Genomic DNA, 19408 nt, shown 5'->3' with positions numbered 1-19408 from the left:
GCGACTCCTCTCGTCGTCTCTGTTGACGTCGTCTTTCCTACTCTACAGAGACTCTCTCACTCTCTCTCTCTTTCTCTCTCTACATGATCACCTGCCTCGCTTCGCCTTCCCCCACTCTCTCTCTGCTTCTTTTTTTTTTTTTGCTTATTAAAGCGGCAAGGCTAACAACTCCTCTCCTATTCCTACAGAGCTAGCTACCCTCTCTCTCTCTCCTTCTCCTCTCTCNCTCTCTCTCTCTCTCTCTNTCCTCTCTTCTCTACCTCCTCTCTCTCTCTCTCTCTCTCTCTCTCTCTCTCTTCACTTTCTCTCTCTACATTTCCGAGCTGAGGCGGCAAGAAAGAGATCTCTGGAAACCTCGAAATCGAAGCAAGGTATACTCTCGCAGCTAGGGTTTCCGTATATTCTACACTCCTCGCTTCTTTGTTGCTTTTAGCTCTTATACTAAGCTCTCGATTCTCCAGGTTTTGCTTTCGCCTCAGCTTCAATTGAAAGCTGTGAGGCTTCGTGTTCATATTGCTGTAGATTTGGTACTGGATTTGTTCTTGTGTTGTTTGGTGAAGCTTAGTGGTTGAGAACTTGAGATTCTGTGTTGTGAAGAAGTAGGTGTGACATTTTTTATTTTTTTTTTGGCTCGGTTGGTGGTTTTTGTGAGCAATGTGGGTGGGGAATTGAGGGGAGATTGGTTTAGGGATTGGATTTTCGAGAGTTTGAGGTTGCGAAAATGCCGAGGGGGAGAAGGAGGACGATACATTTTAGTAAATTGTACTCGTTTTCGTGTTTTAAGCCGACTTACGAAGATGATCATGCCAGGATTGGGGATAGGGGCTACTCCAGGGTTGTGCAGTGTAATGAACCGGAGAATGCGGAGGCGCTGCAGTTGAAGTATAGGGGGAATTATGTCTCGACTACTAAGTATTCGGCAGCAAATTTCATTCCGAAGTCTTTGTTTGAGCAGTTTAGGAGGGTGGCGAATATATACTTTCTTGTTGTGGCTTGTGTTTCGTTCAGTCCGTTGGCGCCTTTTAAGGCTGTTAGTGTTCTTGTACCGTTGTTGGTGGTGATTGGAGCTACTATGGTCAAGGAAGCTATAGAAGATTGGAGGCGAAGGAGACAGGTAATGCTACAACACTTTTCTTTGTGTTTGGGTTATCTAGGTGTTCTTATCATTTTGCACTGTTGATTGAATGTTTACTTCAACTATGGCTCATGCTTAGTTTGTCATGATTGAAGTACTCAGTAAAGAATCTGGAGTTTAATTTATATATTTTGTCTGTCGCTGTTCATAATCTCAAAATGTCAAGCACATTATATAGTCACTTTTGTTGTAGATGTTTATTTTTCTTGAGAATTCGCACTGACAGAGGATTTCTGTATATATAGTTTGTACTGATTGGTGATTACCCTCCATATTCACACGGGATGCAGTAGTAATGGAAAGAACAACATTTCTGTCATTAGTTCCAATTGATATTTTGATGTCATCTATCTTTTTGTTCTGTGCGAAAGAGTTGGCTAATATCTGAAATGGTTTCAGGATGTGGAGGCAAACAATCGAAAGGTGGAAGTGTACAGTAGGAATTATTCATTCATAGAGACCAGATGGAAGAAACTTAGAGTTGGTGATCTTGTGAAGGTGCGCAAGGATGAGTACTTTCCTGCTGATCTGCTTTTGCTTTCATCAAGCTATGAGGATGGCATATGCTATGTGGAAACTATGAATCTTGATGGAGAAACAAATTTAAAATTGAAGCGAGCACTGGAGGTGACTTCCCATCTTAATGATGAAAATTCCTTACAAAAATTTAGGGCAAAGATCATGTGTGAGGATCCAAATGAAAATCTATATTCATTTGTTGGGACTTTGTTCCATAACGGGGAAGAATACCCACTATCGTTGCAACAGATGCTCCTGAGAGACTCTAAGCTGAAAAATACAGAATTTGTGTATGGTGTTGTTGTTTTCACTGGGCATGACACAAAAGTTATGCAAAATGCCACAGATCCTCCTTCAAAGAGAAGTAAAATCGAGAGGAAAATGGATAAGATTATCTACATCCTTTTCAGTACTCTGTTTGTGATAGCTTTTGTTGGATCTGTCTTTTTTGGTATTTATACCAAAAATGATTATAGTGGTGGAAAGATCACAAGGTGGTATCTTCGTCCAAGCCCAGATGTAGCCGTTGTGTATTATGATCCCCAAAGGCCAGCACTTGCAGCTCTCCTCCATTTTCTGACAGCTCTTATGTTGTATGGATATCTGATACCAATATCTTTATATGTTTCAATTGAAATGGTGAAGGTATTACAGAGCATATTCATTAACAGGGATCAGGATATGTACTATGAGGAAACAGATAGGCCAGCTCATGCACGCACCTCTAATCTGAATGAGGAACTTGGTCAGATTGATATGATACTTTCTGATAAAACTGGTACACTGACATGCAACTCCATGGAGTTTATTAAATGTTCAATAGCAGGCACCGCTTATGGCCATGGTATGACAGAAGTGGAAATGGCACTGGCAAGTAGAAGGGATGGAGTGCCTGAAAATGGTCATATATCATCTGATGTGGTAGAGCATAGTACTGGTGTTGCTGATAGCTCTCGAAAGTCAATTAAGGGTTTCAACTTCAGGGATGAGCGCATCATGAATGGGCACTGGGTTAATGAACCTCATTCAGATACCATCCAGAAATTCTTTCGGGTTTTAGCAATCTGTCATACAGCCATACCTGTTGTGGATAAAGAATCAGGAGAAATATCTTACGAAGCTGAGTCACCAGATGAAGCAGCTTTTGTCATAGCTGCCAGGGAGCTCGGCTTTGGGTTTTTTGAAAGGAAACAAACGAGCATATCATTGCATGAGTTAGATTACAAGACTGGAGAAAAGGATGACAGGTGAGCTCCTTCTGTACTGTCGCTGGTTTGTGTTTTTCATTTGAGCACCTTATAACAATTACTGTTATTAGAGTTTTGATAAAACTGAGAATATGCTCTATTATTTAGTTCTGAGATCTGGCCCAAACTTTTCTTTCTGCTGCATTATTTCTTAGGAAATCGGTCTGTCAAAGTTCATGCGATAAGTAAACACTTCTTTTCTCAAAACAACAGAGGCTTAAAAGTTCAATACGTCTGGAATATTTGAACAAGTATTGTAGTTTCATTTAATCAGCTCATCTGATGCCTCTACTTGGAATAAGACACAGGGAAAGCGAACATTCAAAATATTGGTAGGATCACTTTCATGATGCTTGGGTTCTGCCAATCAAAGGAAGTTGCATCTTAATACAATAGTGAGACAGCAGCCTTGAATATGCTTTAGATACTGACATCTTATTTGCACATCTATGTGTATCTGTCTCTGTCTCTGTGTTCACGCCAAGAAATTCTTTAATACCTGGCTAAATAAGGAGTAGAAACGAAAACCTAATTGTTACATTGAATAATTTAATTCTGATTGTATAAATAGAATCATTGTCCCGTGTTGACTACTTATTTTTGTTACTTTACCGATGCCTTTGGGTGCATACTTGTATACTTACGTAATTCATGCATGTGTACATGCACAAACATATATAACAATCACTTTGTATAATTTATTGACCATTTTTTTAATATCCTAGAGAATATGAGCTTCTTCATGTCTTGGAGTTCAATAGTTCTCGCAAAAGAATGTCAGTAATTGTCAGGAGTCCGGAAAACAAACTGTTGCTTCTTTGCAAAGGTGCAGACAGGTTAGACTCTTGACTCCTCTTGCCTTAGGCTTTCCATTTAAAGTTGCAAGTTGGGTCACTTCATTCCTTAACTTTCATTTATCCGTATATATACAGTGCAATTTTTGAAAGGCTGGCAAAAGATGGGCGCCAGTTTGAGGATCAAACTAAGGAGCACATTCACAAATATGCTGAAGCAGGTTTACGAACTTTGGTGGTTGCATACCGTGAGCTTGGTCTAGAAGAATATAAAGAATGGGAACAGAAGTTTCTAAAGGCCAAAGCTTCTCTCACTGAAGGCCGAGATGTATTAATGGATGAGCTTGCTGATAAGATTGAAAGCGAGTTAGTTCTACTTGGCGTGACAGCTGTTGAGGACAAACTGCAAAAGGGGGTGAGCATGAAATTTTATATTTTCCTACAACACATTTTTTTTCCGGTAGGATTGTTTGAACTTTTGTTTTAGATTATCTATTTGATTGCAACTGCTTTTCAGAACCCAAAAACAAAACAAAAAAACAGAACCTCCTTAGTCATCCAAGAAAATCTTGTTTGCCCGCCTGGATAATTGATTACATACTGATTCTGTTCTCTGGAATGCAGGTTCCTGAGTGTATCAACAAACTTGCTCTGGCTGGAATTAAACTTTGGGTATTGACTGGTGATAAAATGGAAACTGCAGTTAACATAGGGTATGATATTAGTGTTACATTATTGGTTCTATTTCTTTTTACTGGATGCTTCAGTTTACTTAGATAGGATATGTTTGCAGGTATGCTTGCAGTTTACTTCGACAAGATATGAAACGGATTGTCATCAGTCTTGATTCACCAGATATAAATGCATTGGAAAAACAAGGGAACAAAGACGCTATTCAGAAGGTATAGAATCCGAAAGCAAAATCCATGACATAGTTTTCGTTTCTTTTTTGTTTTACCCTCTTGGATTATTTTCTGAAATGTGGATTGTTCTAAGGCCTGTCATGTGAGCACCAAGAAGCAGATTGGGGAAGGTTTTTCGCAAATTAATGAAGCTAGAAAAGGTTCCAGCTCCGCTAAAGCATTTGGCTTAATAATTGATGGCAAGTCCTTGGAATATTCACTAAAGGAGGATTTGGAAAAGTCATTTTTTGAGCTTGCAATTAATTGTGCTTCAGTTATATGCTGCCGCTCTACGCCCAAACAGAAAGCTCTTGTGAGTGCTCATGACTGATTCGAATCATCTATGTTTATATCTATGGCCAGTTGCTGACACCTACATGATCTGATAGTACTATAAAATTTGTGCAGGTTACGAGATTGGTAAAAAATGAGACAGGTAGAATAACACTTGCTATTGGTGATGGGGCGAATGATGTTGGCATGCTTCAAGAGGCAGACATTGGCGTTGGCATTAGTGGTGTTGAAGGGATGCAGGTGAATTTACTTTTCATTTGTGTTAATATCTTCATGATGTTCAGTCATGATCAACACAACATTCCTTAATTGTCAGCTCCTTTCGAGCTGCTGAGGAGTTATATTTCACATGCATATTAGCATTTCTTCAACATCTTGACTGCACAATTCTTTCGTATTGTACTTGATCATATTCCCATGTTTTATATTTTCCTACCACCCCATTCTTTTTTATTCAACATGTATATCTGTTTCCAAGTCCAAGTGTTTAGTGATCTATATTTGGTCTGCCACTGGTCAATTTGGCATCTTTTTGAAACCACATCAAATAACAGTGTGAGTAACCAATAATCAGTAAACTGTCAAGGACAGTAACTTTGTATAACACTCATTTGTCTTTACCAATATTTACTTTTTGGTGACAGGCATCTCCCAAACATTTGAGGTGAATAATAGATTGCAAGTCCCCGCTGCTGATTCCTTCTAATTTTTGAATGCAGGCAGTGATGGCAAGTGATTTTTCAATCGCTCAATTTCGTTTTCTGGAGCGTCTCTTGCTTGTACACGGGCATTGGTGTTACAGGCGTATATCAATGATGGTAAATCATATTCTTAGAATTGCCAGACAAACAAGTTTATTTCCTCAATCAATTTAGGCAGCAGAGCTACACTGTTTCTTTCTAAATCTCCTCTATGTGATCCATCATGTAACTATGGTTCTCCTGGTTCTGATTTCCCATGCTATGAGTCTGACTAGTTTGCCGACATTAATACTATAGATTTTAGGATCTGGATATTTAGGTTACAGATGGTTCATCCCCTGTTGATCTGTGTTTGCTCATTTTGATTGATGCAGATATGCTACTTCTTCTACAAGAACATAACATTTGGGTTTACTCTGTTTTGGTTTGAGGCCCATAATTCTTTCTCTGGTCTGCCTGCGTATAATGATTGGTACATGTCATGCTACAATGTCTTCTTCACATCACTTCCTGTCATTGCTCTAGGTGTATTCGATCAGGATGTTTCTGCACGACTATGCCTGAAGGTATGCGATTGGTTCATTTGAAAGAGTTTTCACACAAACAAAAGAAACAGAAAATTTATCAACATTATAAATTCATTGAAATATAATGACTGTCGATATAATATCTAAGGTGATAATTGACTGCATAATATGATATACACTTCATGGTATTGTTATAGCTTAGCATATGCTAAATACCAATCAAGAGAAATAGCAATTATCAATTCGAGTACCATGTGTTTTAGACTGAGTGAGTATGAAAAGTTGTTGCGCAATGTCTTTATTCTTGAAACCAAATCTAGTATAATTTACTTGATCGCTTGCCATATTGAAACTGTATTATATGATTTATATCTTTGTTCATAATCCTTGAAGCTTATTATGGAGCTAGAAGAGTTAATTTATTGGTCATTGATGTTCTGTTCACAGTACCCATCCTTATATCTAGAGGGGGTGGAGAACATCCTCTTCAGCTGGACCCGCATACTCGGCTGGATGTTTAATGGATTGTTGAGCTCCATAATAATCTTCTTCTTCACCACCAATTCTATGATTCCTCAGCCGTTTCGGAAAGATGGTCAAGTAGCTGACTATCAAATCCTAGGTGTCACAATGTACACTTGCGTAGTGTGGGCTGTAAACTGCCAAATGGCGATCTCCATCAACTACTTCACTTGGATCCAGCACTTATTCATCTGGGGCAGTATCGCCTTCTGGTACATCTTTTTAGTCGTATATGGTTTTATCTCGCCTAGTAAATCCACAACAGCATACAAAGTGTTTGTGGAAGAGTGTGCTCCCAGTCCTCTCTATTGGCTAGTCACCCTTCTTGTTGTCATCTGCACTCTGCTGCCATATTTCTCATACCGCGCTTTCCAGACACGGTTTAAACCAATGCGTCACGATGTAATACAGCAGAAACGATTACTGAGTTGTGACAATGATCAGATTGACGCTTCTGGTGAATTGCCCGTAAGAGTCAGAGGCAAGCTACAGCATCTGAGGCAGAGACTAAAAGAAAGAGAGTCGTGAAACTAGGTGTGTTAGTGTCGGTTGATTAGGAATGCTTGGTTTTCTGTACATGTTTTTACAGTTTGAGAGAGGCATTTAGTGTGTTGGGCAGTTTCTGTTTTAAGTTGGGCAGTGGCCAATGAGAGAATGAACTATGTAGAGAGGGCATACAACTCTCACCCTCCTTTGTAGGTTAACCTTGTAAAGCTGATATATATATCACATTATAGAAACAAAAAGCAGTTCTATATGCCCATGTTTTTAAGCTGTTGTGTTCTAACAGGAATACCAATTTTCAAGTCTGCAAGTAGCATCCTTTAAAGTAAAAAGGCAGCAAACTGGGGGCTTGCTGGGTTTGCACAAGTGTTATTTATATGAAGAATGGCATATGGTTATTATTGCAAATCTTATCTACACTACCCACTAAACTTCGAGATCAACATGAGTATCAAGATGTAATATATTTAAATGGTGTGGAAGATCCACCAGAATATGAGAAGCTGAGTAGAAGATTGTAAATATCCACATGTGAGATTTGTACTCCTTACAAGATTGGCATGTATTATTAATAAAATTAAGATCGTCTTTGTACGACTCCCAGTCTCCCATTTGTTGATGACAATATATAAAGTTCAATTGGCATGCATATCTTTATCGTCGTAACATTCGTCGGAAGAAAGAACTACACATTTTAGCCACCCTTTGCCTTGTCATGTCCATGGACGTGGAAGTGAGACTATCGATGTCGTGACTCCTTAAGCAAGGGCTGCAAGGCTATACAGTATACACACCTAATGACACCAAATGTTTTTCCAGTTTTTCCTAACCCGTCCATGGAAACCAACTTTGAAACATACCCCAAACAAATAAAATTTGTCATTTTTGACTTAAAATGCATATTCTTATATTCCCTCTAAAAAATTTCACCAATAAAATCGTGATTTTTAAGTAACTTTTGAATCGACATAAGTCAAATATCTCGATTTGATTATATTATTTTCACCATTTTCATGAATACAGTGAAAGTTATAAAAATAATTCAATATTTTTTTGTGTAGTCAGTTGGAACATATTATCTGAAATCATTCTCTCCTAATATGGAGAGGTTGATCCGTCTTCTAAAGAATAAGATGGTGAGGTTGACAAGAGAGAATTATAGTATCTTTGAAAGTAAAGTGAAAATCTCGTGAAAGCGCAATTGTCATCAAAGATTCAAAGAACAAATGATCTCCCTTAATCCTTCATCTACACTAGTTAATTAGGATAGGGCATGCAGAAACGTGCAACACGCATCGCAAATGGATTCAACTCCAGGCTAACTCTATCTTTATATGGAAAGCAAAGGCTGGCTAGCTATGTGATATGCCATTGTTTAATCTGAAAAGTCCTAAAGAACTAATCTGGAATAAGAATGTCAATATGGATTTGCTACCACTTTTCAAGTACTTGGGCACCTTAACACAAAATTTTCTTCCAGTTATATCTGGCTTTTTGAATGGGTTGGTATGGCTGGAGATCCTTTTTTAGGCTCCTTTTGAATTCTTCACGTTATATAACGGATTCTGTGATTATCTAACTCCATAGTTTATTTCCTTGAAGGACTGCAGACCTTGACATCCATGACCCAATGGCTGCTTCTAATTGACTTCGATCAAGAGGCTTCGGCATGTTTGCTTAACAAGTATTACTTGGAGGATATTTCTGCAGCCGTTCTCTTTGATGCTTTAGTGATGTGTATCTTTTGGACTTGGTTTTTTCTACTTGGACGTATGAAATTAGGTAGTGTACCAATAGGCAATGGATGCTTCTACTCCCTTTTCCTCTCTAATTCTTGGGGTTCCAAAGTTAATTCCTGAGTTTAATATTCATAAAAGAAGATGACGGCAAAACTTAGTCAAATACATATTAGACCATTTTTGAACCGATTATTTGTATTATTTTGCATAATACTTTGGAAAATTTATAAAAATAAAAGGCTTCGACATTAGTGTGTGTGGTACTATTCTTTATAATCCAATGATGGCTCTTTCACGTTTCCGATATGAGATTTTAAATGACTCATATCTAAGCCACACTTTTCCAATAGAAGTGAACAACTTTTATTTTCTTGCGACCAAGATAAAGAAGTGAACAACTTTTATTTTTTTTGGCAATCAATAACCATTTTGTTTAGGAGAAATTTTATTCACACATCCTTAATCACTTGATACACATCCCAATTTTTTTGGTATTTATCTTTTCTCATAAACTACCTATTCCACCCTTATATATCTCATTGCAAGCCAATATCATCATCTTTCCCGAGTCTCCAACACAGTTTATCGCCATATATAGTCATCTCACACCATATTATGTATAATTATATTTTCTATAATTGAAAGCAAGCAAAGTTGACATCAAAAAAGTCTCTCTCTCTCTCTATATATATATATATATATATGATAATTTGAATGAGAGATTTCGACCTCCTAGTACCAACAAAAGATTTTCACCAAGCCATTGTAAAGAAGTAATTCCACGCATCAAATAGCAAGGCAATCGACCTCATATTAGCAAGAAGTTTTGAGACTACCTTAACCTTCATGGCTTCATTTTAGTTTCGTATTACACAGGATCCAAATTATCCAATACTACTATGGTAATGTTTTATATATAATATTATATATTCACCACCATATGTACATAGACTTTTAGAAATAAGATATGTTTGATGTATAATGGGAATAGGAAAACCAAAGAAAGCTTTATCTGCTAGGTTTGATCACTTGATGTTTATGAATTGAACAATTTGGTTTTTTTTTATTGGAACAATTTGTTTTTCCTTATTATAAATTAATTATCAAGGTAAAAGAGGAATTTGCTTTATCTGCTAGGATTTTATGAGCACGTACATCAACAAAAAGCATTTTAAGAAGTCGAACCAGCTCATTGAAATAATAGCCGATACTTATAGTAAAAAGCATGACGCATTTGTGATCGGGGAAGGAAGATACAGAATCTCAAGCAGAGATATATCTGAGATTCTAGAAATTCCTATAAAAGGTGACTCCTTTGACACAATACAAGTGGAAGAGAATACGGCGGAGACATTGTTTGGGACAAGCAAAAGAGTGACAAAAAAGTGTATGATGGATGTTTTAAGAAAACTAAAGGACCAGCAGCCAACAAATGAAGAAGAAAGAAGAAAGAAGAGGAAAAATTTGGTTAGGCTGGTAATTTTAGAAATTTGCATAAAGTTTCTATTTGCAAATGGGGAAGGGATGATATCAAACGAGCTGATAACTGCAATATGAGGGAATATAAAGAACTGTGGATGGGCTAAAGAGGTTGGAAAATTTTTGTCGGGTTGTTTAAGACAACGACTAAAATCAAAGGGTAAGGGGCCAAGCGGGTTGAACACAGGAGGCTGCGCGCACTTAATTCTGGTATGTATATGTGTTTGTAACTAGTTATCTTATGCGTATTTTTTTTTTAAGAAAATCATTTGGTAACTAACTGTTTTTTTGTTTTTTTATTGTGTGTTAGTATTGGCTCTGTGAGAAAACAAACGTCATAAAGCTTATTGAAGGTACAGATGATGAGGAACCTAAGATGAGGAAATGAGACCTCACAAAGCTAACAAAGAAAGTTGAATTCAAAATGTTGACGGTATGAGTTCTTATTCGACTTAATCAATATATGAACATTTCATAGTAATCAATCAATCTTTGCTTATATATACCTCTTCAATTATGATAAAGATAACCTTAACAGTTGATGATTTTATATGGGGGAATATATGGACATTTCATAGTAATCAATCAATCTTTGCTTTCATAAAATAATTGATAATTTTTTTATCATTTGTACATTCAAATGACACTTTAGTGTTATTTTCCCTAATTAAAAATAACCTTAACAGTGAAATACCCAAATCATAATAAGCATCTTACTCTGACGTTCCACAAATAGAAACAAGTTCCTTAATGCATGCATAAGCATCTTACTCTGACGTTTCATAAATGGAAACAAGTTCCTTAATGCATGCATGTTCTGTTACGAGTAACAGATAAAAGTAGTGAACAACTTTTATTTTTTTGCAACCAAGATAAAGAAGTGAACAACTTTTATTTTTTTGCAACCAATAACCATTTTGTTTAGTACCATGAACAACATATATACTATATATACACATGATATGTTTTTGTACTCTTAGTCTGCTCGTACGTATATACTTCAGAATATGACATGAAAACGAGGACTAAAATATCGACGATTACGAAAATATCAGTGGTTTGAAAAACGGAAATCTCGATGGATATATCGAGAAAATATCGAATGTCGACGGAAATTTTACCAAAATTTATACAAAATTTGTATATTTGACAAAAAAAAAAGACTAAATCTAAGATATAAGAAAGAAATGAAAATTAATATCGTTACTTGTAAAAAACAGAAATTTCGAAGAAATATCGAAGATATTATGGATATTTTAGTCCTTCCATGAAAGCGTCTCATACCTACAATACATTTGATCTATATATACATCACTGCATTTTATGACTCGTGAGGTCAACATTGTAACATACATTGTTCATCAGTCAGTTCTATTAAATATGAAGTGAGCAATGGCATTGGACTTCTGGTTTTTTAGTTAAGTTTTCACGATATGCTGCCTAAACCTCATTATGAACATTCTCCGGGAGCTAACACTAGGTCATTATGAATGAGAGCAAAGTTGGCCATCGAAGAGACTTGACTTTCTACACACGTATCTTTCTCTACTAACTATGGCAAACCCCAATAAAGGATAACCCCCATATATAATTGAGTTGTTGCCGAACCTAAATCTACGTACATTATTGCAAGTTTGGAACAGAAGTAGATGAAGTGTGCACATACGTATATGCCTACGTACATAAGGGGGCATCTTCAACAATGAAAAGAAAGGCACATCCTATGCATGTACATATGTCACAAGGTCAGCTTTAACTAGGTATAATATAACACTGCCCCATATAAATTTGATAGCAACTTCATACTACTCTATTATATTTCGAGCTCCAAAGTCTACGAGTCCTCGCATTCAACTCGTACAATAACATAAACACAGGCTTCGATCTGGCTTCTTGTGCTTCAAGAAGCAAGGTTGTGTTCTTCGATCTCTTTTGTTTTTCCTTAATGTTTAGGCCAATTTGCATTAGCTTCCGGGCCAAGTTTACTATTCTATTCTGACGGTATCTACGGCTGTGTTGGTTTTCCGGTATATCTGTGATTTTCCTTCTAGAAATGCTATTCCACATGGCCCCACGAGGTTGGCAATTCGCATTACACTCAGCAAAAATATTTCTAGAACATCACCAATAAACGTCCATGACTTCTCCATCATCGGGAAGAAGAAAAAATTCCAGAACACCACGATTTCTATTTGTCTGAAGTTTGGAGTTTGCGTGGTACGTCATCTCTGTTACAAAGGAATGAATGAGAATGATCCAACTTATCTTATCCTCTTTAGTGGCGCACGAGTTCAATTTCTTCAAGTATATGCATAGAATTTACAATATGAATCTTGCAACTTTGATGCACTCTCAATTATCACTCTACATTTTATGCTCATAAATACATGTAAAGAATTTGTAAATTAAAACATTTCATAACTTATCAAATTAGAACCCGGTCGATGACAATTGTCTATGTCGACTCACGTTCTAAATCCATCATATATATGATTTCACATAATAAAAATTAACGCTGAGTTAGATTTTTTTATCCATTGTTATTCTTTAATGACATAAATGAAGCTAGCTAGGAACTAATTTAGACTTATACAAACAATGTTATTATGTTCATATTGAAACTGTAGTTGTTGTTTGAGCTTTAGCTTCTCACCAAAATCTCAAATTTACGGTTTTTTAGTGTAGTGGGTTCTGAGTACACCTGGTTGATGGAGAAGTTGGATATACAATGTGCGTAACCTTAAACGCGTAAACAAACAAAAATGAAGCAAGTGTATGATGTATTTGTGTGTGTCTCACTTCCCACTTAGAAACCCAGGAAAGTTAATTACACCACCTGTAATTCGTGAAAAGCCGAAAGCCTTCCACCAAACTAAACCCTATTTATTAGAATAATAATTAACACCTTCCTCGCCTCCCTTCCACCTTTCTAGCTTCCACTCTCCACCAGTCACCCGTATATAAATACAATCAAAACCAAACCCAAGAGTCACACAACTCACAACTCACAACTCACAACAGCTCCCTCCTCATCTTCCCCTCATTTTAACGCTCCAAGAAACAACATGCAAAACCAGGATTATTATTCCGACCAGGGTTTGGTCTGCCCTAGCTTCAACACCTACTCCTCCCCCTCCACCGCCGACACCGCCGCCAAGGTTTGCCGCGAATTCAGAGGCCTCGGCTTAGTCGACGAGGACAACGAGTACGAGTATGATCAAACCGATAAGGAACAAGAAGAGGACGATGACTTCGAGTTCGTTTCGTTTCAGAAATCCGCCGACGAGGTTTTCTTCGGCGACAACACACGGATCGGTCCGGTTTTCCCCGTCTTTAATCGTGATCTTATAAGTCAAAGGGATCTTAACGACGCCGCGTCGTCGTCGGCTTCATCCGACGTGGACGAGCTGGAGGGCGTACCGGCGGGCAGCTACTGCGTTTGGATGCCGAAAACGACGCCGGCATCGTCTCCTTCCCATTGCAAGAAGAGCAAGTCGACCGGAACGTCGTCGTCTCGGAAATGGAGGCTGAGGGACTTGCTGCGGCGGAGCAACAGCGAAGGTGGGAAGGACGCCTTCGTGCTGCTGACGCCTGCACTGACGTCACCACCGAGCTCGAAGAAGCTAACTGGTAACGATCATCATCACCCTAATGAGAAAATGGTAATGACGAAAGGGAAGAAGAGCTTTGATGGGCGGCCGAGATCGAAAGGGCCGAACGCGGTGTCGATGGCGCACGAGGTGTTCTACGCGAAGAGTAAAGAGAAAGAAGGGTACAACAAGAGACAGTCGTTTCTTCCTTACAGGAAAGACCTGGTGGGATTCTTTGCTAATGTGAACGCCATGGGAAGGACCTTTCCTACTTTCTAATTAAATTCCAATAGTAGTAACTTGATCATTATTCTCTCTGATGATCATAGTTTTGTCCTTGTTATAAAGCTTGAGTATCAAATTTTTTGGTTTTTTATAGCTAGGAGAAGCAACATGTAAATATTAATTTTGTTTTTTTCTTGTGCAATGATCAATATATGCAAGCACATGGGATCTGAAAGCAAATCCGAGTTATTTAGTTTGAGATGCTTAATTATATTGCAGAAAGATTGTGCTTCTGTTTGTTTTTTCATTTAATTTAACACTAATTAATTGTTTGATTCTTTGGTCTGAATTATGCAATTTTTGTTGATTCACATTCTGTGTCGTTGAGTTATTAATTTTGTGTCTTTTCGAATACAATGGGATTAATACAAACCACTCCTTTTAAAAAAAAGAAAATTGAACTTGTAGTCATGTGTAGTCTAGGTAGCATACATTATTAATTGTTGGAGACCTGACCTGGCCTGGTTTTGGGGTTACGATTTTTTTGAGATATGAAGATTGTGTTGAAGAGATTAGCTACGTCTGAACTCATTTTTTAAGGTTGGCGTGTATAAACGATTCAAAACTGATTATGCTCGCGTAATGTTGTACCTGGTGGGTCTGAAATTTATACAATTCATACATATCAAGGATCGATTCTGGAAAGGTGTTACAGTCCAATTTGTAAAAGAATCATACCAAGTTAAAGGCTCGGGGGTATTACATACAAAAATGATATGAAGACTCAAAGCAATTTTGTCGTAAAGGATACAAAGAAGAGATATTATGATGTGTTATACAGATAGAGTATATTTCTCGTCGATCTTAAGGTTGATACGTGTTAACGATTTAAAAATTATTATGATCGCGTAATCTTATGGTTGGTGTGTGTGAAACTTATACAATAAATACATCTATGAATGGCTTGAATGCTAATATTTTATATGTTTTGTTCTAGGAATTATATGAATTTTGCATTTGTCATCCTTTATATTTGTAGTTAAGCTAGTTGCAAGTCAAATGATGGCTTCAAGTCTAACATTTTTTGTTTTTCAGTACTAACTGAGCTAGTTGAATTTCTAATTGGTGAAATTGTCTTTTCAGGTAAGGTTCAAGGGGATGTTTAACTTCTTTTACAATAGTCAATCATTGATGATATATATGAACAAATATTATATAGTTTCTAAATCCCAAAATCGTGTCTTTTGAAGGTAACAAGTTACCAACTTATTTTGTTTTTACTGGAAAACAACCAGAAATTAGAGAAAATTCTGAAGTTTTCAATTCAATGCTTGACTACTGTTACACTTAAGAAATTATATATGTAAGGAAATAATACAACCATGATATATTTCTCAACGTTCATATAATTAAGCATATCCATCTTCCATAAAGATGCTAATTGGTGGAGATGTTGTTTGGTCTTTACGGTCGTGGCGACGATGGAGTTTCTTTTCCCCGAGGTGTGTTTGTGGCTGGGTGGAACAAGGCGGTGGCGTCTCATGGCGGCGACGTCTCACGGAGGCAACTTCATCTCATGGCGGCGACAGCTACGGTGTTCTTCTTTCATGTTCTTCATGCAACTGTAAAAAAAAGTTGGGTTAGGTCAACTGTTTTGGGTATAGGTCTAATTTCTTTTTTGGCTTTAGATTGTTTTTTTAGTTTATAGTTTTCTAGTACAATAAGTTCCTTTTATTAGGCACTAGGACTCTAAGCACTTTTTGTGCCTCATGGGGTCTTGGCGTTATGAGTCTATATTTCTTTTTAGTATTTTTATAGTTTTCTAGGTGGGATCTTAACCTATAATCTATTTTCTATTAGATTGTAGGCTCACTTGTGAGCCGAAATGTAAATGAGGATACAACCCTAAAACGAATCTTATGATATTGGTTGTCCTTTGTGTGCATGGTAACGAATCGATTTGTATTGTACCCTCTACTTGGATACTAATGACAAAATTGTCTTTTAAGTTCAAAAAAAAAGATGCTAAATGGTGTCTGTCTTGAAGATGATACAAACCACTTAATTGGAAATAGTGATAAAGCTAGCCATCCATATATGGCATTTTCGAAGAAACTACCAAATGGAGATAGTGATCGAACTTGATCTCCAAGTTTAAACATGTTGCTCAAATTGGACCACTGATTACAACTAAACGAGCATCATAGTCCTATATATGTTCGTCACTTCGCACTAGAAAATACGAAAAGGTGAAAGTAGGACTTTTATCTTCACAACGTACTTCATGATCCTCCAATCCTACCATTTCCCACTTCAAAGAAGAAGGAAATGAACGATAAAAGACTGGTGTTAGTCAATGAAAAATGATGATAAATACGTGTTTGGCGTTGTCGAAAGCAATCGATCGGGTAATTGTCTCCATCTCCATGCTACTGATTTTCAAAAGAGCTGAGGCCCGAGGCGGCCTTAATTCAGTCGATGTGAGAGATCGATGGAAGAAGCTTAAGGTGGCTGGTTGTCTAATTAACAAGATGTTGTCAATTAAGTTTTGATTAATTATCGATCTCCGATTAATGCAACAGGCTTTGAGAATCGATCATACCATGAACTCATGAAGGCGATACCTGGCCGAGTGCCATGCATTTATATTCTTCTGTCGACCCTCTAATTAATCCGATCGATGTTACTGATCACAAATGTCAAGGAAAATGACACGGTTCGATCTGTCTTATTGCTCGTATCCTATGCATATTAGAGCTACACTTAACCAGATACTACTCTACCAAATACGAATCACAACATCAAGACTTACAGACCGGGAACCATTTCTGCCTAATTTTTCCTCTCATTTTGAATTTCGGAGATAATATCTGTGTCTCATTCAAGCTTTCTCACTGATTGACAGCTTCAAACTTTGCTCCACTAAGGATTGGAATCTGTCAATGCCCATGAAAAACATTAAGTTGGATCGATGACATAAAGAGGAAACAAAATGTGAACAAGCTGTGTAGAAGTCTATGAGTATGAGTGAGCATCAAGTTAACTTTGATCATATATATGTGGAACTTGCGTGGAGTTTAATTAACAAAACATAATAATACTACTAGCACATGGAAACATAATTATTTGGGATCCGATAGCTAAATTGGAAGCTGTGCTTTTGCAATGTTTATACTACATAATTAAGCTAGCGTTTCTTCCGGTTGAACAATTCTAACATATAAATGGTCGACTTCCTGTGTAGCTGTATTGCCTTTTCATTATTTAAAAGATGATCAACTAATCACATTTACGCTACTAATCTAAGGTGATTTCATCGGTTGCTTCTGTTTTCTTCTTTCTTTTTTTGCTTGTGAAGTTATATATTAAGAGGTACGTACTTTCTTCTGTATCATGTATGAAGTATATGTGAAGACGAGGATGAAGAGCTTTGCTACCTTCCTCACCAAACAAGTCTTTTTTAATAACGTTCATAGTGTAATTCCAAATTATTTGCCGATCGAATGAGAGAAAATTAAGTTTCAGATCAAAATCGACATTTAGGTTCAGTGTGATTAATCCAGAAAAAATTGCTCATTTCCAATTGCTGAACTGATCGATAAAGTTTCCACATATATGTAGTGCAGATATTGAATACAGTAACAGAGTCATAGGTATAATTTGAGCAACGATCACTCACATGGCCTTAACTGCAGGGGGCAGGGGCACAGCAAAAACTATTTCACTTTCCAAGCTCGGGCACCCACGCTCTCAATCTGCAGATTCTGCTGGCTTCTTGCAGTGACCCTAAAACTGCAATGTCCCTTGTTCATCGATGAAAATGACTTTTTCCTACCATAGTTACTACTGCTAGATTCAGTCCAACGATCTGTCCCTTGTACCTTCGAATTTCAAAACCCACCGGTTTAAACCACAAAGTACATTGATATAAAGGACTTCAACTTCCCAAGCTTTGCTAGCTTTTGCTTTCTTCTGTTTAAAGAAGCACTTCATTATTTCCCATGCCCCTCACAATCATTTGAACTCTGAACAAAACCCTCTACATTAATTCTTAGAGGCTCTACCATTGCCAACAGCTTTTATGTACTTTAGTCTCCGATTAAAGCTCCAGCATTAACTCTCATGTCAACACCTCCTAGCTAGGGTTTGTTCCAGAATGGCCACCATGGCTGTTTCCCTATTATTAGTGGTGATTATTAGGGGCGTAGCTAGCCTAGGACGAGGGAAGTCAATCGATCCCTCTCAAATTTAATAAATGTTTTAATTAGCCTTAATTATTATTCACTATTAATAGAATGAAACATAAATGACCTTTCTTAATTTTGAGAAAAATCTTAAATAGACTTAAATATCCATGAATATGAATGGAATGATATAGAAATCTTTGCTGTTAATATGCTTCATTGATCCATTTAATACAAATTCTTATGTTACTGATATGTGCTTCAAGGATCACATTTATTCTCAAAATTTATTCAAAATGATTTAATGGTCTTTCAACATTAATATATGTATAAAACACACAATACTCTACGTACAATTTCCCGACAACAATTTTTTTTACTAATTTGCATGTTTTTAAGAAAAAAATGTGCCTTTTGTAAAGAATGACCGCAAATTTTATTTTCTTAATATATGAATTTTGATCTTTCTAAGTTACAATTCTATCTACGCCACTGGTGATACTCGGACCTTCTCAGGCCGAGGCAGCTCGCGCCTTCTTTGTGTTTGGAGAGTGAGTCTGGAGACTCCTAATTGGCATTGGCCGTAAATTGTCGATTCAATGGAATTGCATTATCTAGCTAGGAATCCAAACTTGATAAGCTCGCAAATTCTATTTTCGATCGGTATGATGTTTGGGCAAGACGCAGCATATGCTAGCTTGATCTCACTACAACGTACGCAGTTGAAATATGTTGAAAACAACGCAAAAACGCCTGTGGAAGATTTAATAGGTATACCTCCATGAACAGTTTATCCACTTACAGGAGATTGAGTAAAGAAAGGACTTTATGCAATGTACGTACTATATTATTGCACTCGAATAATGATTTATCGAGTAAAAAACAAAAGTAATGATGAACTCTCCCTAACAATGACAAGTAATGATGAGAGTATTAAATAAAAGTAGGAAGGATTATTTGAAAGCAACTAATATAAAAGTGCAAATGTCGAACTAGATACAATTAGATGCATGACATGATCGAAAAAGAAGTATTCAACTCACCAT

At 37.0% G+C, this 19408-nt stretch overlaps 1 protein-coding gene across 1 annotated transcript; it reads left to right on the top strand.

The window, feature by feature from the left end:
* Positions 1-721: 721 nt before the first annotated feature.
* Positions 722-7419, top strand: LOC101296309 (putative phospholipid-transporting ATPase 8-like). The gene is made up of 11 exons (XM_004304577.1): positions 722-1114; positions 1535-2901; positions 3627-3737; positions 3834-4110; positions 4320-4408; positions 4489-4597; positions 4692-4910; positions 5006-5131; positions 5611-5709; positions 5967-6158; positions 6567-7419. Exons 1-11 carry the CDS (start codon positions 722-724, stop codon positions 7167-7169), a joined length of 3585 nt encoding a protein of 1194 aa, XP_004304625.1. The 3' UTR covers positions 7170-7419.
* Positions 7420-19408: the final 11989 nt, after the last annotated feature.

The sequence above is a fragment of the Fragaria vesca genome, linkage group LG6 (assembly GCF_000184155.1).
Source record: "Fragaria vesca subsp. vesca linkage group LG6, FraVesHawaii_1.0, whole genome shotgun sequence".
Classification (NCBI taxonomy): domain Eukaryota; kingdom Viridiplantae; phylum Streptophyta; class Magnoliopsida; order Rosales; family Rosaceae; genus Fragaria; species Fragaria vesca.
This window is presented reverse-complemented; position numbering and strand designations above follow the sequence as displayed.

Coding starts and splice junctions, on each gene's coding strand:
- LOC101296309 (XM_004304577.1), top strand. CDS start 722: ATGCCGAGGGGGAGAAGGAGGACGATACATTTTAGTAAATTGTACTCG. Junction 4,598..4,691: donor ACAAAGACGCTATTCAGAAG/GTATAGAATCCG, acceptor GATTGTTCTAAG/GCCTGTCATGTGAGCACCAA. Junction 5,132..5,610: donor GTGGTGTTGAAGGGATGCAG/GTGAATTTACTT, acceptor TTTTGAATGCAG/GCAGTGATGGCAAGTGATTT.